We start from the raw sequence: 23409 nt of genomic DNA, 5'->3' as shown, positions 1-23409 counted from the left end.
GGTAAGAGCAAGAGAAGTGGAAAGAAAGCGTCCAATGTCAGTCACAATGGCCAAATAGATGACTTCTATTTGCCATCAAGGCATAATACATCTCTAAATCATGCAGTTATGTTTCCCTGAATGGCTATCAAAGTGCACCAGCTTCCAGATTAGAACCATCATCAAGGACCATTAATATCCATGAAAACAGGTTTGAATCAACTCATGTCGAAGTGCATGGAGTAGAAACTTACTCAGTGTTCAATAGATAAATGAATTCTAATTCAGGACAATCGATAACTTAAATAAAAGAGACATATGACTCTAGTAAGGCCTTTCTATCTTTGAAACCTAAACCTATGTGTCCCTCCCATTTCTTACTCTTTTTCCTCCCACTTCATTCCTTTATGCCTGTCCAGGCCAGCCTATAGTCTGGCTTCTTCCTGTGTTCTTGTCCTAATCTAGTCTAAATTCAAGTTTATACTCTGACACTGATGCCAAATTCATACCCGTTCTTCTCTTCAATATACTTCAAAAATTTACTTCTTCCATGATTACCCAAAAGGAGAAATGTTTTCCCTAAAGTCAAAAAATGAACAAAATACTAAGTAAGAATGAAAAAGAGAAGTCACTGTACATGCTTCAGCTTGTTCTATAATCCTGCTTGGTCTGCAATTCTTTCTCTATTCTATAACTTCTAACTTTTCAAGGGAAATTAACAAATGCCAAGCACCTAACACATTTTACTGCCTGGACTAACCTTTATAATCTCCTGAATTCTCAAGAGCATTGCTAGCAGCCGAGTTTGAGCAGTTCTCATTAACTTGTCAGGTGGCAAGCCCATCAATACTGTCCCAGTTCCAAGTACTGGAAGGACACCAACCCAGAGATGGACTATCATACATTACATGATATTATTAAGTAGAGTAACAGGAACCACTTAAGCTTAAGGTTGTGTTTCTATTCTTGTACAGGACAAACAGTGGGAAATAAACTCATACAGTGGAGCCTCATGTACAGCTATGACATACTCTGTAGCTTTCCAATTCTTACCATCAAACAAAAAAAAATGAGTGTTGCTGTGACTCATAAATGCTACATAATAAGCCACTAATACTTATACTCACTCCTTTACTACAGAACCTTACCTTTCTCAGTGCTTGAAAATATGGAGATGATTTTATTCCTAGGTTTTCTTTCCTCTGGAACAGATGGCAAAGGTTTCAAACTATGGTTAGCTGACAGAGGGTCTTTGCCTCCAGTGCTAAAAATGGTACTGCTCATACGGACAGGAGGCGCTGGCGGCTTGTCTTCCAGTTCTCCGTTATCAGACATGATTCAGAATGAATATACAAAAATCTGAAATTTAACAAAAACACACAAATACTGTCAGGAAAAAAATCTTTGAGAAAAAAGATTTCTTTCTAGTAAAGAATATAATTTTTATTTAAAAATTAATATGCTTCGGGGCAGCTAGGTGGAGCAGTGAATAGAGAGCACTGGCCCTGAAGTCAAGAGGAACTGAGTTCAAATCCAACCTCATACACTTGACACTTAACTACCTGTGTGACCTTGGGCCAGTCACTCAACCTCAATTGCCTTGCCTTCCCCCTTTTGTACCCCCTGACCAAAAAAAAAACAATAAAAATGAATATGATTCTCTTAAGGAAAGGCTACCAATTTATTAGAAATATACTTCCTAGGGGCGGCCAGGTGGCTCAGCGAGTAAGAGCACCAGCCCCAGTGTCAGGATGACCTGGGGATCAAATCTGGGCTCAGATACTCAGTACCACACCCAGAAATAACTGGCCATGTAACCTTGAGCAAGTTACTTAACCCCAATTGCTTAAAAAAAAAAAAAAACACTAGGCTTAAATAGGTAATCCCCACCTACTGCTCCTAATTCTTCCCTCTAGGGAGTCAAGCAGGACAAATCTAATCTTTCTTCTAGGTGGTACCCTTTTAAATGTTTGAAAAGTATTTTGTCCCTCATGCCCCTGCCCCCCCAAACCCCACTTCCCAAATGTGGGGTTGGTTGTTTTTTTTTTTTTATCTTTTCCAAGGTAAACAGCTCCAGTTGCTTTAATGAGATAGCTGGATGGTATAGTGGATAAAGTGCTGGACTTTAAGTCAGGAAACCTGAGTTCAAATTCTACCTGAGATACTTATTAGCTATGTGTCCCTGATGAAGTCACTTAACTCTCAGCCTCAGTTCCCTAATCATAAAATAGGGACAATTAATAACACCTATAAGCTTACTGTGAAGATCAGATATCTGTAAAGCACTTTGCAAAACTTAAGGCACAATATAAACGTCAGTTATTATTAATAATCAAATAATTCTTATACAGCACAAGTTCAAAACCCTTCAGCATACTGACTGCCCTTCTCTGTAAACATTTTTCTTAAAATAACAAGGATCAAAAAAAAATCTAAACAAAAACTTCAAGGTCTTAGGAGATTAATGTTAATGGAAACTGGTTCTGTGACATTTCTTTTCTTTGACACATTACCACATTAAAAATCAGTTGTAAAGGAAGCTCCAGACTTAAAAATGAATTGTTCTCAAAGGTCAGTCATAAATCAACTATTTGGAACTCTTCTGATATGTTCCCAAACAGGAAATCAACCAACCAATAAGCATTTAGGTACCAACTATGTGCTAAGCACTGTTGCTAGGGCTAGAAGATAAAAATGAAGCAGTCCCTGTCCTCAAGAAGCTTATTTTCTATCCAGGAAGACATGTGCACCTAAGTATGTGGGGGGTACTAAGAAAGGTCTCATGAAGGCTGAAATGAGCTGTGAAGATGGAGGTGCAGAGAGAGTTCCATTCCCAACATGGTAGCAAGCTGTGCAGTACAAATGGTGACTAGTGTCCCAGGCAAACTTACAAGGGTCTATTTAATCCACACAGTACGTTAAATACTTTGGGGATGGGGAGACACTCCAAGAAATAATATCTGTCAATACTAAAAAAAATAATACAATTAAAAGAGTAAGGAAGTATTTTTCACTTAGACTGGTATTTGAGGAAATCTAAGTTTAAAAGGAGAACTAAATGGAAATTTCAGCACAAATTCCTAAAAGAATTTCTGAGAACATTTAGGGGTTTTGGAGGCAGTCGGGTAATATATTTGCATAATGCTAGACTTGAAGTCAGAAAAACCTGAGTATGAATCCTACCTAAAATACTTACTAGCTAAGTGACTCTGGACAAGTCATTTAACCTCTGTCTGCCTTAGTTTCCTCACCTGTACAATGAGGGTAATAACAGTACCTAATTTCCAGGGTCACTGTGAGGATAAAACGAGATATTTGTAAATCACTTTGCAAATCTTAAAAGTACCATATAAATGCTATCTATTATAATTACTATTACCTGATGACACTATTCATTCTGAATCTATGACTTCACATATGGAATTCTTTATAGAAACACATTATTCATTCTGAACCTATGACTTCACATACAGAATTCTTTATAGAAACATTTTCTACCAATAAAAGCATTTTACAACTTAAATCTTTGAGAACTGTTTAGGACGCTGAGAAGTGGAATGATTTGCCCAAAGTCACACAACCAGTGTGTCACACCAGTCAGTTTGTGACAGAGGTGTTTGCTACCAAGCTCTTCTAGACTCTTGGGTTGGCTTCCCTATGCCCACACTACCCTTTCTAGCTCTATAACAGTCTAATTGCACTCTAAAACTTGGACTTGATTCTTTTTTCCTTTTTTGTTTTTTAAAAACTCTTATTATAAACTTAAATTTAAACGGTTTTTCTTTTACTTGATACTAGAGTTCACCAATTAAAAAAAATTCATATATATATATGTATATATATATATATAGCGCACCTACTGGGTATGTTCAAGCTAATACAGAGACCAAAAAGTACAAACATTCCTTTGCCAGTGGAGTTTAAATTCTACCAGGCAAATAACATATACAATGATACATAATACAATATAAATACAAATTAATTTTGGGTGAGAGAGCAGTAGGAGATGGAGGAGTGGACAAAAGGAGATAGGAAGAATCACAAATCAATCAATAAACATTCATTAAGTACTTCTGTGCCAGGTACCATGCTAGGTGCTGGGGACAGAAATACAAAAATACAAAAAATTAAATCATCCAAGAAGCTTACACTCTAACAAGAAACACAAGCACATCTGTAAGTATATACAAAATATATGGCAGCTAGGTGGCACAGTAGATAGAATGGCAGGCACAGGGTCAGGAAGACCCAAGTTCAAATCCAGCATCAGACTCATACTAGTTGTATGACCTAAAGCAACTCACTTAACCTTATTTGTCTCATTTCCTCAATCTGTAAAATGAACTGGAGAAGGAAATGGCAAACCACTCTTGTATCTCTGCCAAGAACACCCCATATGTGATCACAAAGAGTCGGACACTGCTGAAACAACTGAATGGGGGGGAGGGAGAGGAGAGGGGCCGTGTGTAGAGGGAGAGAGAGAGGAGAGAGAAGTCAAAGTCATTAAATACAAGGTGGGGGTGGGGGGCCCTAGTAGTTGAGGAGATCAGGAAATGCTTCATGGAGAAGATGGCATGTGGAAGAAAGGGAGGGATTCTATAAGGTACAGAAGAGGAGGAAGTGAATTCCAGGCATGAGGGGCAGCCAGGGTAAAGGCATGGAGATGGAGGGTCTAGTTTGAGGAAAAGAAAGCAAGCCAGTTTGGGTGAGTCATAGAGTGCACAAAGAGGGAGTAATGTGAAATGAAGGTGGAAGTTCTTTAAAAGTTAAACAGAGGACTTTATATTTGACTCTAGAGGGATTAAGAGGCCACTGGGGAGTGATATGGTCAGATTTTCATTTAAGGAAAATTCCTCTGACAGCAATTGTCAGATGAACTGAATGGAGAGAAACTTGAAGCAGGGAGACCAACTGGGAGGTTGTTGAAAAAATTTAGGAAAGGGTATGATAGTGGATCAAATAAGTTAACCAATGCAAAGGGCTTTGCAAACTTAAAGCTATAGTGTTATTATTATTAATTCTTGTAGAGAGAGGGTCTAAAGAGAGAGATGCTAAAGAAGAAATGACAAGACCGATTTGGCATTTGATTGGATAAGGATAACACTAAGGTTACAAACCTGATACCCTGAAACAATAGTGGTGCTGACAGAAATAGGGAAGTCTGGAAGAGAGATGGGTCTGAGGAAAAAGATGATGAGTTCTAGTTCTATTTGGGGGAACACTGAGTTTGAGATGTCTCCAGGAAATCTAGTATAAAATGTCCAAATGGGTAACTTATGTAGGACTGCAGCTCAGATGAGGGTGGGGTTGGATACACAGATGTGGAAGTCATCCGCTTAGAAATAATAAGTAAACAGGAGTTGATATGGTCACCAAGAGAGGACTTCAAGGGAATTAGGAGCCCTAGGACACAGCCTTAATCTGGATGATAAATCAGCAAGGGTGACTGAGAAAAAGTGGTTAGGTTGGAGACTCAGAAGAGAGTAGTGTTAAAAAAAACCAACTCAGTGAGAAGAGTATCCAGGAGAGGATGGTCAATGGTATCAATGTAGCAGACAGTTCAAGAAGGATAACAACCAAGAAAAATTATCAAGAGATATGACATTTAAAAGAAAGAAAGGTCTCATGTAGAAAGGTGGTACCTGATTTGAGTCTTGAATTAAACAAGGATTCTAAAAGGTGGCTGAGGAAGGAATGTATTTCATATATAAGAGATAGCCAGTGCAAAGGCATGGGGACCAGAGATGTGGTGCCATGTATGAGGACAAAAAAGCCTTTTGGGTTGAACTGTAGCAAGTGGGAATGGGAGCAATATATAATAATAAGGCTAGAAAAAAAGGGGTTGGCATCATCATACTTATTCCTAGAGGTAACCAGAATACATTGCAGCTTATGCCCATTCTCTTCAGATCACACAAGCATCTGTACATCCCAGCTATCTCCAACTATACTAGCCCCAGTCCCCTAAGTTCTGGGGGCCCATTTGCATATCCCAATGGTTCCTCACATATTTCCTACTATTCTCTTAGCAACTGCCCTATTATTAGCTATTTGAAAATCTCATTTCTACTATCCATTCCTCACACATGCCAAAAGCCCAGCAGGGTTATATAGAAGCTAATATACAGACAAAAAAGTCTGAGTTTCAAGACCTCCTTTCTGTTGACTATAATGCATTTTTTTATTATTTAAATGTCTTCTCAATGTGGTTAAAACTTACAGAAACCACCATCTCATAATCACAAAAACTTAAGTCAGAGGTAACACCAACTAAGGACACAATAAATAAAATGTATGTACATAAGTGTTTGTGTGTGTGCGTGTGTGTGTGTGTGTGTGTGTGTGTGTGTGTGTGTGTGTTTAGGCCTTGAAGCCATTTAACTGATTAAACACTGTTTTGGTAGACAGTTGCTTTAGTACCAGTTTTTTTTACTAATTTTTTTTCTTTTTGTGTACATTTACTTTAGTATTCTTTAAACAATAGTGTAGTTTTTCAATTAACAAGTACTTTTTTCCCTGTCCTATGTCCTCCCTAATCCCACTACAAAAAAAAAAAAAAAAGGCAAAACACTTGAAATAAATAAGTACGTTCAGACAAAATCATTCTACATTAGAACCTTTCTGTTAGGAGATGGATAGCATACTTCATCATAGGTCCTCTGGAATCATGGATCCCTTAAGGTTCTCAAGCCTTTCAAAAAGCGCTCATTTTTACAATGTTGATGTTAGAGTATAAACTGTTCTAGTTTTACTCGTTTCATTTTGAATCAAGATACTCAATGCTATGTTGATACCACTGTTACTAAGTCCAGTACAGGCTCTTATTCCTTATATTTATATTGCTAGTCATTCCTACGTACCTGTTCCTTCCTCCAATCCATTCTACACACAACCATCAGCTAAGTAATGCAAATTCAGTAAATAACTAAATAAAATTACACTGCTGGCTCCCCATTGCCTACAAATATAAAAACCCAAGCTCTTCATACCTTTGTATTTGAGATCCTTTATATTCTGGTTCACATCTGCCTCTACACTCTAATCTCCCACTTCTAAACTACACAAACTTGTTGCTCCAACCAAAATGACATATTTATCGTTGCTTATAATCTATGTTATAACTCTGAACAAGTCATTACCCCTCTATGGACTCAGTTTCCTCAGGTGCAAAATAAGTGTGGCAGTGGATAATCTTTAAGGTCTCCTTCAGGTCTAAATCTATGATCTGTCTTTAAAATATAATAAATGATTTCCCATTTTCTTATCTGTATTCATATCACTTTCCTGACAAGTATTCCCTGCCTTCTCCTTACCATTTATCCAAAGTCTATCAATCCATGAGGGTCCAGTTCAATTCCCACCTCATTTGTCTATGCTTAAGATCAAAGTAATCTCTTCTTTCTCTGAACTTTGCACTGAGAGCTTAGCCCTGTGCCTGGCACATAGTAGATGTAATATAAATGCTGATTTCCTCTCTTCCCCACTCCTAGTTTTCCCCCTTATCTTGACTTGTAATGGGAATGTGAATTTTAAAGATCTTCCCTGCCCCAGGCTAAAGTGCACCAGGAGCCTGGGGTGGGAGGCTTGTTTTTCAGTAGATACTTCTTGATTGGCCAGTGGGTCAATAAGGTTGTTACATTCTCTGAGCCAGGAGAAGGCTATATAAGCCCTGATGTGTAGCTTTGTTTTGGGGCTCACTTTGAGAAGTGTTCTGTGGTTTGATCTGAATTCTGGGAAGCCGTTGTTGAGAGTCTCCCGGCTTTGAAAAACCCAGATATTGAAACCCAGATGTTGATTGGGTATGGATGTAATGGTTGGACAGTCTGGAAATCTGTCTACTTGATCTGTTTCTGTCTTGATAATTCTGTATGTATATTCTGAAGTTCAGGGTGCTGACCTCTTTCCCCTGAACTAGGTAAATGATACATCTATGGCTGATTAAAGTAAGCTTGTTAACCCATTTTGAGTTGCTTTCCTTTATCAAAACAGATCCAAGAATCTGTGGGGGCAGCAAACCCTGAGGACGCTTGGGGTGCTTGCTGCTACAAAATGGTGTCACGAACAGGATCTGCAGAGTAAAAGGAAAGTATGGGGGCTGGGATAATTGTTTGTTTCCCAGTTGTGGTAGCTGTGACTCTGTGGAGCAGGAGAGAAGAATGGCCTGCATGCTGACTTCGCTGAGCTGAGAGCAGGAATGGTGAGCTGCCTGCATCGGGACCTGGGCAGAAGCCAGGAGCGGCTGCCGCCTGCGGGAGGAGAAGGAACCCAGGAGTTCAGAATTCAGCCACAGGAAAAGATAAGAACTGAGCAGCAAAGCAGGGGCACTGAGTGTGTTTCCTGGCTGCATCCCACAGTTTGGGACGCTGGGGGAGGATGGACTTGTGACTATGGTGGGTGGGATGAAGTGCCTTGGACCCCCAAGGACCCCACCTTGTTGGTTTTGTTGCCCAGCCCCCTCTCTGTACTTGGAAGCTGGGGCTGGAGCTATGTGAGGGGCAGGACACCCCCCTTCCTCCTCCCAAGAGAACTTTATTTGGACTCTTGTTTTGAATTGAAGTGGTAATGCAATGTACTTTGTGTTTAAGGTCCAGTGGCCACTTTGGTAACTTCAGTTATGTATCTTGCAAATATGACCTATGATTGTTAATGCTAATTCAAAAGTAAATTGTCTATGCTATAGGCATGAAAGATCTTGGGGCCGAATGTAATGGGAATGTGAATTTTAAAGATCTTCCCTGCCCCTAGGCTAACGTGCACCTGGAGCCTGGGGTGGGAGGCTTGTTTTTCAGTAGATACTTCTTGATTGGCCAGTGGGTCAATAAGGTTGTTACATTCTCTGAGCCAGGAGAAGGCTATATAAGCCCTGATGTATAGCTTTGTTTTGGAGCTCACTTTGAGAAGTGTTCTGTGATTTGATCTGAATTCTGGGAAGCTGTTGTTGAGAGTCCCCCGGCTTTGAAAAACCCAGATGTTGAAACCCAGATGTTGATTGGGTATGGTGGTTGGACAGTTTGGAAATCTGTCTACTTGATCTGTTTCTGTCTTGATAATTCTGTAGTTCAGGGTGCTGACCTCTTTCCCCTGAACTAGGTAAATGATACATCTATGGCTGATTAAAGTAAGCTTGTTAACCCATTTTGAGTTGCTTTCCTTTATCAAAGCAGATCCAAGAACCTGTGGTGGCAGCAAACCCTGAGGACGCTTGGGGTGCTTGCTGCTACACTTGTAAGCACATTGAGAGTAGAGACTATATTTAGTATTTCTTTACCTCTCTTTCTACCTTCCCAGTTTCTTAGATGTGTTTCAATAACTGTTAATGTTGACATTCTTGTGCATCAGAGACTATTTCTAGGCTCCCTGAGTTTCTTAATGGTTAATAAACAATATATACATCATTTAAGTACATCAGTAGAAAATGTTTCTTTTAAATTTAAAAGTTTTCAACTTCGAATTTGGAAGAATCATTTATTTTTTCTTCTTTTCATAGATTTTTCTTCTTTTCTGCTATATGACCTTAGTCCTCTGTTCTGTCATTGTAAAAGTAGTCAATAACCTTTTTTTTCAAAAGTAGTATTTTTTCCCAATTACATGTCAATACAAATTTTACAAAATTTTGAGATCCAAATTTTTCTTCCTCCTCCCTCCCCCCTTCCCCTATTTCAAAAATGGTAGACAATTGGATACAGCTTATACATGTACTATCATGTAAAACATATTTCCATATTAGTCACAGCTGTGAAAGAAGAAACAGATCAAAAGGGGGAAAAAAACACATAAAAAAATAAGGTGGAAAAAGTATGCTTTGATCTGCATTCAGAATCTATCCTTTATCTGGTTATCTACCGGTTCATATCCTTTGACTATTTACCAATTGGGGACTGGTTTGTATTCTTTTTGAATCCTTTCTACTTGTCTTGCATTACTGTGCTACAGAGAAGAGCTGAGTCATTCACAGTTGATCATTACACAATGTTGCTGACACTGTACAATGCTTTCCTGGTTCTGCTCATTTCACTTTTCATCAGTTCTTATAAGTCCTTCTAGGTTTTTCTGAAATCTGCCTATTCATTTCCTACTGCAAAATAATATCCCCTCACAATTATATACCATAACTTGTTTAGCCATTCCCTAATGGATGGGCATCCGCCTTCAATTCCCAATAGTTTGCCACCATAAAAATAGCTGCTATAAATATTTTTGCACATGTAGGTCCTTTTCCTTTTTTTTATGATCTCTTTGGGACATGGACCTAGTAGTGGTACTGTTCAAACAAAAGGAAATGTACAGTTTGGCTGTCCTTTGGGCCTAATTCCAAATTGCTATCCAGAATGATTGGATCAATTCATAATTCCACTAACAATGCATTAGTGTCCCAATTTTCCCTCATTCTCTCCAACATTTATCATTTTCCTTTTTTGGTCATATTAGCCAATCTGATAGGCATGAGGTGGTTGATACCTCAGAGTTGTTTTGATTTCTTTAATCGAAAGTGATTTTAAACACTTCTAGATATGCCTATAGGTAGCTCTGATTTCTTCATCTGTAAACTACCTGTTCATATCCTTTGACTATTTACCAATTGGGGACTGGTTTGTATTCTTATGAATTTGACTCAGTTGTCTATATATTTGAGAAATGAGGACTTTTTCAGTGACACTTGATTGTTTCCCAGCTTTCTGCTTTCCTTCTAATCTTAGTTGCCAGGTTTTGTTTGTGCAAAAGCTTTTTTATTTAATATAGTCAAAAGTATCTATTTTACATTTCATAATGCTCTCTATTTGGTCATAAATTCTTCCCTTTTCCATAAATCTGACAGGTAGACTATTCCCTGTTCTAATTTGCTTGTGGTGTCACCCTTTTATGTACAACTCATGTACTCCACTTTGACCTTATCTTAGTATATGGTGTGAGATACTGGTCTATACCTAGTTTGTGCCCTATTGTTTTCCAGTTTTCCCAGTTGTTGGTTGTTGTCAAATAGTGAGTTCTTGTCCCAAAGGCTAGGGTCTTTGGGTTTATCAAACACTAGGTTACTATTCTCACTTTACTGTGTCTTGCATACCTAATCTATTTATTCTGCTGATCTACCAATCTATTTCTTAGCCAGTAAGTCTATAACCTTTTACGTGACTTCTGACAGTATCAAATGATATGATGAGGTTGATAAATGCCAAGAAAGATCTTTATGATGTGTCTGGCACTTACCTGCATCTCAACCAGATACATACAATGAAACAAACCATACATGTGAATCTTAAATTTTCCATTACCTAATTATTAAGATCCTTTTTATTAAGTTTTTAAAATTTAAGATGATAGCAAAGTAGTACCTCCGTTTCAAATCCTTTCACTTTCAGCCACTTTTCAGTGAAAAACAAGTGGGTGAAACAAAAAAGCCTGCCCAAAACACACAGTACTCTTCTAATAATAATTCTTTCATTGTTCAACAGTAACAAGACTCAAACACAAACAACTGCCTGATTGTTTACTGGAGGAGGCTGGGGATAGTTAAATATCCAATAGCAATGAAAAAAAGTAGTGATATTGAGAACCAGTCAGTTCAAACTAGTGGAAATTATAGTGCTGTGCTGGACTTACTATAAATCACTAGTGTCAAATAAAGCATTACAAATATAAGTTGAATACTTATGGATATGTGCTAATTAAAAAGTAAAGGGTATACAAGTTTTGGTTAAATTCTTTTTAGACAATCTGTTAGCAAATGGTGTGGTGGAAATTAAATTTAAAGTAAGTCAAAGTATGACCTAGGCTCAAATTCTGGAGCACTGGAGCAATGACCTAAGTCCCTCTGAACCTGAGTGGCCTCCTCTGTAAAATAAGGAGATTGAACTAAATGACCCTTCCAGTTCTAAATTTAATATCCTTTGTTCTCTAATAAAAATGACTCTGCTTTTAACAGAACATAATACAATAATACCCCATATATAGAATGCCCAGACATCAAATTCAAAGGCAATTACTAAAAGGGGAAGGGGAAAATGCCTCCGGAAAAATGAAAGTAGCAAAAACCTGAAAATGATACTTTAAAATGTGAATGTTCAGGGAAGCTGGGTAGCACAGTGAGTAGAGTGCTGGCCCTGGAGTTAAGAGGACCTGAGTTCGGAACTGGCCTCAGACACTTAACACACACAAACAAAAAACCTAGCCGTGTGACCTTGGGCAAGTTACTTAAACCTTCCAAAAAGAAAAAAAAAAGTGAATGCTCAACCAGGACAGACTAGTTTCACTGAAAATCTCTCCCCTCAAGTTGAACTTAGGTGGTACCTCCTTCCTGAAGCCAAGACTGACTGACCCTCTCTATTTCCCTCTCTTCACTCCTCTGCTAAAAGTGATCTCTCTCTCTCCCTCTGCAAATTTCTCACCTTCACACTTCTCACCCTCTCCTCCACCGAATCTCAATTACTTATGTACATTTTGTTTCCCTTTTCAGCCTTGTGACATCAAGATGTCCTACAGATCAGTGGTATAAAGACATGCTGGCACCAGCACTCTTTGTAGTCACTGCAGAACAGCTGCAAGATAAACCACAATACAGTATATGTTGGACCTAAAGTGTACAAGTAGCAGAACAGAGTTGTAAAAAGACATTCATTTGACTCCAAATTTTCTCTAAAGACAATCAAGAAGCATAAAACACACTATTCATAAAAGCAAAAAGGAAATCAGTTCCTAACTTGATAAGGACATCAAACAGAAAAATGTTGACGTAAATAGTACTAATTTATTCACGCTATTGAGACAGCAAGGCTCAAAAAGACAATGCAAGATGTGTACAAGAAGTTTGATTTGGGCCAAGATGTAATAGATTTCACTGGCCATGCCCTTGCCCTTTACAGAATTGATGACTATTTAGATCAACCATGTTATGAAACCATCAACAGGATTAAACTTTACAGTGACTCTTTGGCAAGATATGGCAAGGGTCCACATCTTTATCCACTCTATGGCCTTGGAGAGCTGCCCCAAGGATTTGCAAGGCTAAGTGCCATTTATGGAGGTACCTCTATGTTGAACAAGCCAACTGAAGAAATCATTGTAAAAGATGGACAAGTGATTGGTGTGAAATCTGAAGGAGAGATTGCCCATTGCAAGGAGCTCATCTGTGACCTTAGTTATGTAAAAGACAGAGTAAAAAAAGTAGGCCAGGTGATCAGTTATCTGTATCCTAAGCTGTAATGTAATGCCAAGGAAAGGCAACTTTCCAAGGTTCAAAATACCAGCATAGGTGCTCTCCATTTTATTCAGTGACCAACCAAGAACAGAGAAGGTCAAAACATGACATCATTCAAAATACAACATTTACTAAGTGTGATTAAATAATCTCCAAGTCATACCCCACCCCAGGACCTTCCATTCATTCAATCAATTACAAAGTCCCTGTTCTAAATACTACTCCACCCCTAGGCTGTACCTTCATTTAGTCCACCACAAAGCCCCTCTTCTCAAATGGAGATTAGTTTCCAATCTAAGTAAAGTACATTCATTTGTTCAACCATAGAACACAAAAGGTCAAAAGTTCCCCACCCCTGGATCACAATTTAATCCACCCCAGAGTTACATCAAGTTTAAACACAGCACTTAATACCCAAATGGAGGTCTTTTCTTCATCTTAACACGAGGCAAGTTCTCAGCAATCTTAGTTCCTGGGGAGACAAGGCTTAGCAAGGCCACAAGATACATTGCCAGTCTCTTCATTAATTCATCCTGTCTGCAGAACAGTCCTGGAACCCCTGAAAACATTAGGAAAATCCTCTCCCAGGATTTCTGTAAACATACAACAAGAAAATCCTTCTTCAGGGCTTCTGAACCAACAGAAAGGTTCCCAGACCCCTGCAACAACAGCACTGTCCTTCACCAGTGGACAGTATTCACTCTCTGTCTGCAGGACAGTCTCAGGAGCTCTTAGCCAACAGCCAGGTTCCAGGACTTCTTCAACAGGACTGTCTTTCACCAGTGGGCAAATCTGGCAAAACAACATCAAAACAGACAGACAAAGTACCAGCAAAACAGCCATGTCTCCTCAGTCCTTGGCAGCTCCGGAGGCAGGTCTCAAAAGTCCAGGGCGATTCAAAGTGGCCCTCAGCAATCCTCTCAGTCTCTCTCTGCCTCCATGAGGGTGCTGCTTCCAAAAAGTTCTTCTGCCTCTCTCTTGTGTCTCTCCAAATTTACGTCACCAGCTCCTCCCAGTTCAGGATTCTCTTTTCACATCAACAAGTTCATCCCACAGGTGGGATTAACAAGCTCTGGGTTTTAACACAATCAATTTGAAAAGCAAGCCAATACAGGGGGATCTTTATATTCCATTACTATCACATAAGCCACCCAATTAAGAACACCAATAATGCCAATTCATGCCAGATCATCATTCCACAGAACCAGGTCAACCGGAAATCAGATATCTAGGTCTGCATGATTTCTTCTGCACACAATGTGGCTGCACAAGGAAAATACATTGCCATTGTTAGTACTACTGTGGAAACCAGAGAACCTGAGAAGGAAATCAGACCAGCATTAGAACTTTTGGAGCCGATTGAACAGAAATTTGTTAGCATCAATGATCTGTATATTCCAACTGATTTGGGAACAGAAAGTCAGATCTTCATTTCCCACACTTATGATGCTACAACTCACTTTGAGACAACTTGTGATGATATTAAAGACATCTACAAGAGGATGATGGGGTCTGAGTTTGACTTTGAAGAAATAAAACAAAAGAAAAATGACATTTATGGGGAAGACTAATAGCAGTAATATGCTAATATCCAATTAGGAGAAATTTAAATTTCAGCTAATACAGAGTTATATCAAGAACCTAATGAACATTATATGAAATAAAAAAAAAAGTTATGATGTAGCCCTAAAAAAGTTAGATACATCCAAGTCAGAATTTAATTACCTTGAAGGTACACTGTTTCATTCTTTGTATTTATGTTCCCAGTAACTGGGACACATTAGTAAGCACTTAATAAATGCTTGCTGATTAGTTTAAGTCAGTAAACCATGATGCTGCAGAGAACTTAGCATGGCTTTTCTGAAAATTATTTTCTAAACAGTCTCTCTGCTGAACAGTTTAGAATGCTGAGGAAACTGTTCACACCTCCAGATTCTTAGAATCAGAATCAAAAGGGACTTCAGGGGTGACCTACTCCAATATGACCAGCCCATCTCCTCTTCCTATATTTACTTCTTTGATATCTTTTACTTTTGTTCTTTGGAAACCCCTCAATTGATGATATGTTGCAGCCTGCTCACACCCACTATATACCCCCATCCATTCTCTCTTGGTCTTGTTGCAAAAAATTTAGAGAAGTTAAACCTCAGTATAAAATTACTCCAAACATTATTAGTATCATTTCTGTTATCCATTTCCCTTTGTTCCTTGTCAACTGTTTCAATAGTTCAAGTCTGAGTTGTTTTCATTGTATATTATACTTTCTCTCACTTCATTTAACTCATTCTTATCATTGCTCTGAGAAATTGGTCTAACTATTACATACATAGCTGATTATGGATAATCTCTATATTAATAATTCTTTATTGTCTGTTACAATATAATCTATTTCAGTTTTTGTAAAAGTCCTCAAAAACACACACAATAGTGCTGCTTTATCTCCAAAATCTGCTTAATGACATAAAATTAGACATTTTCCAAACATTGAAAATACCACAAAATAAGCCATAAAAGAGGAAAAATCTCCTATAATTAAGGCTGTTTTCTTGAAGAAATAAGAAAAGAATGCACAAAAATAAAACAGTGACACTAACTCTTTAGAAGAACACAGTGAAGCAGAATTGTCAAGCTAGGCTATAGAAACGAGACCTGTGATCTCAATGGTATAAGGAATCCTCAGAGTTAATTTCCCCCTACCATTTTAAGGTAGCCTCTCCCAAGTAATTCATAGGCTCAGGAGAACTGTCTGAGGCCCTGAAAGGCTAAGTGACTTGCCTGGGTAAACCAGAATCCTGCTCGTCCAGGCTTCCAGACCAGCTCCCTCTATCTACTCTCACAGTGCCTGAAATATGGCAGATGTTTGATTATTTGAATTCTGCTTGCATAGCTCCTCAGCAACCTAGGTTCTCCCTAATGAAATCCAGAGAGCTGAATAAATATAACTTAAAGGACCTTCCTGAATACTATTCCCCCCCACACACCCAAAAAAAATCCATCTCATAAAGTGAAAGGATTTTTGAAGCCCAAGATTTCGGCCACTTTATAAGATACGATCATTTGATTTTATGTGGACAACATTCTAATAATCAAATGTAAATACTGACAGAATTTGGCTAAAATTAAATTCACTTTACAAACCATTTGTCCTTGCATAAAGATAACTACAGTCAACACCACAATTAGTTCAAGAAGGTAGGATATTTCATGGTGAGGTCAGAGAAGTTCCACCTTAGAGCCAATGCTACTACTTTGGTTTAAAAAAATATATCACAGGGAAAAGCCAAGATGGTGGAGTAAAAGCAGGAACTTCTCTAAGCTCCTGCTCCAAACACCTCCAATACCTGTAAAATATGACTCTAAACAAATTTTGGAGCTACAGAACCCACAAAGTGACAGCGAGAAACAAATCTCCCACTGAAGGCAGCCTGGCAGGCTGAAAGAAGGGTCTATCGCACCAGACGGGGAATGAAGTGCAGTCCCATGTGAGCCAATGATAAAGTAATCCAAGAAGGTCCAGCCTAACAGAACACCCACGGCCCTAGATCTGGAGTCAAGGAAGCCTTGGCTCTGCTACTTCCTACCAGTGTGACCTCAGGCAATCCACTTAACCTTTCCAAGCCTAAATTCAATCCAACAAACAGGTTATTAAGTGCCACAAGGTTCAGGGCACTACGCAAGATGTTAAGGATAGAAAGAAAAAAAACAGCCCCTTCCCACAAAAAGCAGGGGAGATAATAAAAATATATGGTACAGAGTCTCAACAAATTAATTCAAAAGGGTGAGAAAGTGCTAACACCTGAAAGACCCAGAAAAGGCTTCCTGTGGGGTATGGTACTGAGCTGGGTTTAGCATTACTACATTACTATAAAAGAGGGGATGGGGTATAGGAGAGATGTGAAGGTGTGTTCCAAACTCAGAGGATGATCTCCTATCACCTATGCAAGGACGAGGGAGAGATGGAATGTTATATGAGGAATTCCAGCTCTAAATCTAGGATGGTCCAGAAATTCAATGAGAAATGAGAATTTGAGCTTTTACACAGTTTTAAACACACAGTGTATAAAAGAAACATGCTAAATCATTAAATGTAGCCTAAAAAACTGTAGGGACCAGGGATGGGGAACCTAAGGCCTCAAGGCCATGTGGCCTTCTAGGTCCGTGGGCACAGCCTTTTGACTGAGTGCAAGTTTTACAGAACAACTTTTATTAAGATGATTTGTTCTGTAAAGTTTGGATTCAGTCAAAAGGTCACACGACCTACAGGGCCACATGTAGACTGGACTGTGGACCTTTTGGCCCACCAATTTGGCTGAATGAGTATGGGAGTCTTAGCCCCAGTCCCTTCACCATCCAAATCTTTCCTAAAGTCCTAAGGGTTGCCTAATTTCATATCTGACCTAGAGCCCAAATGGTACCTCCTCCAAAGTGGGGCTGACTTGATATCAGGCTCAGGTCATGCCTAACTTCCTTAACTAAAGGTCAGGAAAGCTCTACCCTTCGGATCCTTGTTCTAGCCTTTTTTAGTTACCCTCTCTCAAAATTCTGCTTCCACTCTCCACATGAAGGCACCATGTCCTTTCCAGCCAGAGATGTTCTGATCATGAGTATGTGCTGAATAAACCTGTTTGTTTGACCTGTTTCCTGCCTCAGCAGTGCTAGCTGCTTCCTAAGTGCTTCAGGGAATTCCCCTTTTAACACACTGGCCTCCTGGCATATTGTCAGGTGACCTCATCCTTTCCAACCCCCAACCCTCAAAAGCAGAGCCAGCAGAGAGCGGGACAGAGAGAATACAAATCCCATGCTACACAGATGCATAAAATGAGAGTCAAAGAGGGGATGAGCATTGTCCAAAATTCCACAACTAAACCGCAGAGCCGGAACCAAAATCCCAAATTCATAAAATCAAAAATACTATAGGATCTTGGAGAGTGCTCCTAAAAAAGATATTTCTACTAAACCATACTGAAACTATGCTCAGAGCACTATTGAGCCAAAAGAAAAATAAAAGACACAAGGCTTTGTCTTCAAGGAAGGTAAAATTTTGAGTTAATAAGATAGATCCAAATATTCTTAATATCTGGGAAGTCTTTCTAGGTTACTCCCACGTTGACAAATTCCCTTGTATTCTGTGCCCAGTAACTTTGCAGTTGAGTGTATTTTGACTTTCTTTTTTTAAGTTTTTTCACACTCTTCAAAAGTGTAAATTCTTTGAAGACAAGAGACTTTTCTGTTTCTTTTATATTCTTTCATTACAGTATAAATCTAGAAGCCTATTTCTTTTTTTGGATTTGGAAGGGGCCTAAGGGATGATCAGTGCCTTATACATTTGGGGTATTTAATGTTTGTTAAATTAAATTAAAGCAAATTAGGGAAGCAATAGTTTACCTGTCAGATCTATGGAGAAGGGAAGAATGTTCGACCAAACAAGAGACAAAGATTAAAAAATGCAAAATGAGGGGCGGCCAGGTGGCTCAGTGAGTAAGAGCACTGGCTCCAGTGTTGGGACGACCTGGAGATTGAATCCCAGGCTCAGACACTCAGCACCACACCCAGAAATAACTGGCCGTGTAACCTTGAGCAAGTTACTTAACCCCGATTGCTTAAAAAAAAATAAATAAATAAAAATTTAAAAAAAATGCAAAATGGAGAATTTTGATTACATTAAATTAAAAAGGGTTTGCACTAAGCCAATGCAGCCTAGATTAGAAGGGAAGCAGAAAGCTGGGAAACAATTTTTATAGCCAGTGTCTCTGATAATAATGGTCTCATTTCTAAAATATATATAAAGAACCAATTCAAATTTATAAGAATACAAGTCATTGGGGCAGCTAGGTGGCGCAGTGGGTAAAACGCTGGCCTGGAATCAGGAGGACTGGAGTTCGGTTCTGGCCTCAGACACCTAACACACACACACATACACACACACACACAAACACACACACACACACACACACACACACACACACACACAAACTAGCCGTTGTAAACTTGGGCAAGTTACTTAACCCCAATCGCCCTCCAAAAAAAGGCAAAAAAAAAAAAAAACAATACAAGTCATTCCCCAATTGATAAATGGTCAAAGGATATGAACAGGAAGTTTTCAGAGGAAAAAATTAAAGCTATCTATAGTTATATGAAAAAATGTTCTCATAATTATACAGAAAAAAATTGTTTTCAATCATTTTGGTAAGAGAAATCCAAATTAAAACAACTCTGAGGTACCACCTCACACCTATCAGATTAGCTAACATGACAAAACAGAAAAATGATAAATGTTCGAGAAGATGTGGGGAAAACTGGAACACTAATGTATTGCTGGTAGAATTGTGAACTGATCCAACCATTATGGAGAGCAATTTGGAACTATGCCCAAAGGGCTATAAAACTGTGGATACCCTTTGATCCAATGATACCACTATCCCAAAGAGATCATAAAAAATGGAAAAGCACCCACATGTACAAAAAATATTTATAGCAGTTCTTTTTGTGGTGGCAAAGAATTAGAAATCGAAGGGATACCCATCAACTAGAGAATGGCTGAACAAGTTGTGGCATATGAATGTAATAGATCACTATTGTTCCATAAGAAATAATGAGCAGGTAGATTCAGAAAAACCTAGAAAAGACTTATTACATGAATAGATGCTGGGTGAAGTAAGCATAACCAGGAGAACATTATACACAAAAACAGCAATACTGTGTGATGACCATCTTTGATAGACTTAGCTCTCCTCAGCAATGCAATGATCTAAGATAATTCCAAAAGACTCATGATGGAAAATTCTATCCACATCCAGAGAAAGAATTATAGAGTCTGAATACAGGTGGAAATGTACTATTTTCCTTTCGGTTTTTTTCTTTCTCGTGGTTTTCCCTTTTGTTCTGATTCTTCTTTCATAACATGACTAATGTGAACATATGTTTAATATGATTGTACATGCATAGCCTATATCAGATTGCATGCTGTCTTGGAAAGGAGGGAGGGAGAAGAATTTAGAATCTTACAAAAGTGAATGTTGTAGGGGCAACTAGGTGGTGCAGGGAATAGAGCACCAGTCCTGGAGTCAAGAGGACCAGAGTTCAAATCCAGCCTCAAATACTTGACACTTACTAGTTGTGTGACCTTGGACAAGTCATTTAACCCCAACTGCCTTGCCTTCCCCCCTCAAAAAAAAAGTAAATGTTGAAAATTAAAAATAAGTAATTTTTAAAAATTAAACCAGGGGCAGCCAGGTAGCACAGTGAGTAAGAGCACCGGCCCCAGAGTCGGGATGACCTGGGATCGAATCTGGGCTCAGATACTTAGCACCACACCCAGAAATAACTGGCTGTGTAACCTTGAGCAAGCTACTTAACCCCAACTGCATAAAAAAAAAGTCTTCAATGGCTCTCTATTGGTCACCTAATAAAGTATAAATTCTTTAAAAAAAAATTAAATCAAGTTCAATACACTGAGAAGATCTTGATATATGTGAATGAATATATTCTAGCTAAATATACTGAATATATTCTAGTGGTATCACTGGATCAAAGGGAATCCACAGTTTTATAGCCCTTTGGGCATAGTTCCAAATTGCTATCCACAATGGTTGGATCAGTTCAGAACTCTACTTTATGAAGCTAACCCAATTTTTTTCTTTTTGGTAGACAAGCCAAACATAGCTGTTAAAGTTATTTTCAAAGTTAAAAGCCATGACACAGAGGATTATAGACTTTCTTTTAAAATGTCTAAATTTGAAAATCTAATGCATCGATTACTTCATATTGATTTACAACCTGATTATCAAAATCAACATTTACTACACATAGTCTGCATGTGCGGCAGTGTGCAAGATGCTAACAAAAGCAAGGTACTCAAAAGTAAGGTACTCTGTTGGTACTATTAGTACAATAAAAGAGAAAAACAAGATATGAGATGGTGCTACCGTGTTTCCCCGATAATAAGACCTATCCCGAAAATAAGCCCTCCCCTTACTGTGTAAGATTCCTCGAAAATAAGCCCTATTGAGATTGCTACTGTAGTGAAGGTGATCCCCTGCGCTACACGTTACATTACGGTACCCTCTGTGTGCACCATTCCCCCCCTCCCAGGTGAAATGCACGCCACGCTCCGAGCTGCATCCAATCAGAGCTGCAGCAGTGAGCGCGTCATCCTGTTCTTCCCCAGTGATTTCCTTGCTGGCGCCACTGAGAGCAGTGACGCGGAGGAGAGCTGAGGCAGGACAACATAAAAACCCGGTATATAAGCGGGAGTGAGGGGGCATGATGGAGGAAAAAAGAAGAACTCAGGGGGCAGGATGGAGTGAAAAGAAGGACTGATGGTCATAATTTTATTATTCTGTCTGTTTTGACCCCCAGACATGAGTACAAAAAGGAAGAGCTATACTGTTGAGTATAAGAAAGCAATTGTAGAGGAGTCACATGGCAAGAATCTTGCAGTTTTTTGTAAAGAAAAACTTTTGGGTCTTCGAATGGTCAGAAAATGGAGAGCAGATTATAATAACCTCAATCAACAGGTGGATGAGGGAAAAAGGAAAAAGCGCAGGTCTGGATCAGGTCAGCAGCCCTTATATCCTGACGTGGAGATCCTCATTGGTGAATGGATTGCTGACAGGAGAGCAAAGGCCTTGGTTGTGCGCAGGGCTGATATTCAAGCATTTGCCCTTTCAATGGCACCAGAGTTTGAAATGGTCTCAGAAGGATTCAAAGCATCACAACACTGGTTGGACGGTTTCCTTCAATGGTATGAACTGCCCCTAAGAAGATCAACAACACTGTTTAAGCTGGAAGATGCTGAAGTTATTAAACGTGCATTTGCATTCAAGTCCTTTATTGATAGGATCGACATTTCCAAGTACCAAACCTGCAATATGATTGCTATGGATGAAACTGCAGTGTTTATGGGACAAGGATCTCAAACAACAATTCATCACAGGGGTGCAACGTCAATCTACATTCCCACCACTGGCTATGAAAGTGCACGGGTCACCTGTGTTTTGGCAATTCGTTTGGATGGAAAGAAAGCCACACCTCTAATCATCAGTAAGGGCAAGAAAGATAAGATTGAACGTGTATCTGGCATTTACGTTCTTGAAACCGAAAAAGCCTGGTGTACACAAGCCGTTATAAGAAAGTGGGTTGATTTAATGCTGCCACTTGCTATGCGAGGTAACCAAAGAGGTCTGATAGTCTGGGATTCAGCCAGCACTCACCGCGCTAAAGAAATGAAGAACTTCCTTGCAGAGAGAAGAATAGATCAAGTAATGATTCCTGCAGGAATGACTACCTACCTCCAGACCCTTGATATTGCAATAAACAAGCCATTCAAGGACCATTTGCGCATGGAAGTCAATGACTACATTGAAAATAGAATGGAAAGAAATCAGCGTGGAAACTTTGTGAAGCCCTGTCTGCAAGAAGTCGTGACTTGGGTGAAGAAGTCATGGGATAAAATTACTGACAGCTGTGTCGCCAAGGCACTACGAGCAGGTTACCTGGACAAGACATATTCATTTAAAGAGAGCTATATTGCTGGACGTGACAGATTGGGTCCACTTCTTCTGAAGGAAATGGAGGCGCAAGACATTCATGTTCATTAAAATAAGCCCTCTGGTGTTTTTCTGTCCAAAAAAAATAATAAGACAGTGTCTTATTATCGGGGAAACACGGTACAAAAATCCTATTGGAAAGACTTGAAAACTGCCAGTTTTAAAATTTAGTCAGATGGAAACCTATTACTAAAGAATCTAGGAGAGAAGTTTATAAGTTCACATACTCATTTGACAGGAGGAACATGTAAAACAGCTATCAAATTTTAATCATAGGAGAGATCAATCACTCAATAAGCACATATTAAAGTCTGAACTAAATGTTAGGCATACCAAGACAAAAGTGAAATAGTCCTTGCACTGAGGAAGCTTATATTCTAACTGGGGAGACAACAATATGCACATATATAAGTACATAAATATAAGATATACAATGAATACAAGGTAGTTCAAGAGTATTAATAGCAGCTGAGGGAGAGAACTGGAAGATAAGGAAAGGCTTCCAGTGGAAAGAGTAGCACTTGAGCTGAATCCAGAGAGAGACCAGGCATTCCAAGAAGTGAAGATAAGGAGGGAGTACATTACAGAGAAAGAAATCAGCCCCTGCAGAAGCACAGACATGGGTGATTAAGTGATCATGGGGAAAACAGAGTAGGCCAATATGGTTGGATCAAAGAATTCTTAGAAGGT

The 23409-nt window shown here is 39.0% G+C and overlaps 1 protein-coding gene across 1 annotated transcript in view; it reads right to left on the bottom strand.

The window, feature by feature from the left end:
* Window positions 1-23409, bottom strand: part of PAK2 (p21 (RAC1) activated kinase 2) — a 111885-nt gene that overhangs the window by 45214 nt on the left and 43262 nt on the right. The window contains exon 2 of the mRNA XM_069065035.1: window positions 1128-1338. Within this exon, the coding sequence (XP_068921136.1) occupies window positions 1128-1314 (187 nt within the window). The 5' untranslated portion in view covers window positions 1315-1338. The remainder of the gene's footprint in view (window positions 1-1127; window positions 1339-23409) is intronic.

Source organism: Petaurus breviceps, unplaced genomic scaffold (genome assembly GCF_028583685.1).
Source record: "Petaurus breviceps papuanus isolate PSGF00001 unplaced genomic scaffold, PetGlider_PUasm1.0 90654, whole genome shotgun sequence".
Classification (NCBI taxonomy): Eukaryota; Metazoa; Chordata; class Mammalia; order Diprotodontia; family Petauridae; genus Petaurus; species Petaurus breviceps.
The sequence above is the reverse complement of the archived record's forward strand: the minus strand, read 5'-3'. Positions and strand labels throughout refer to the sequence as shown.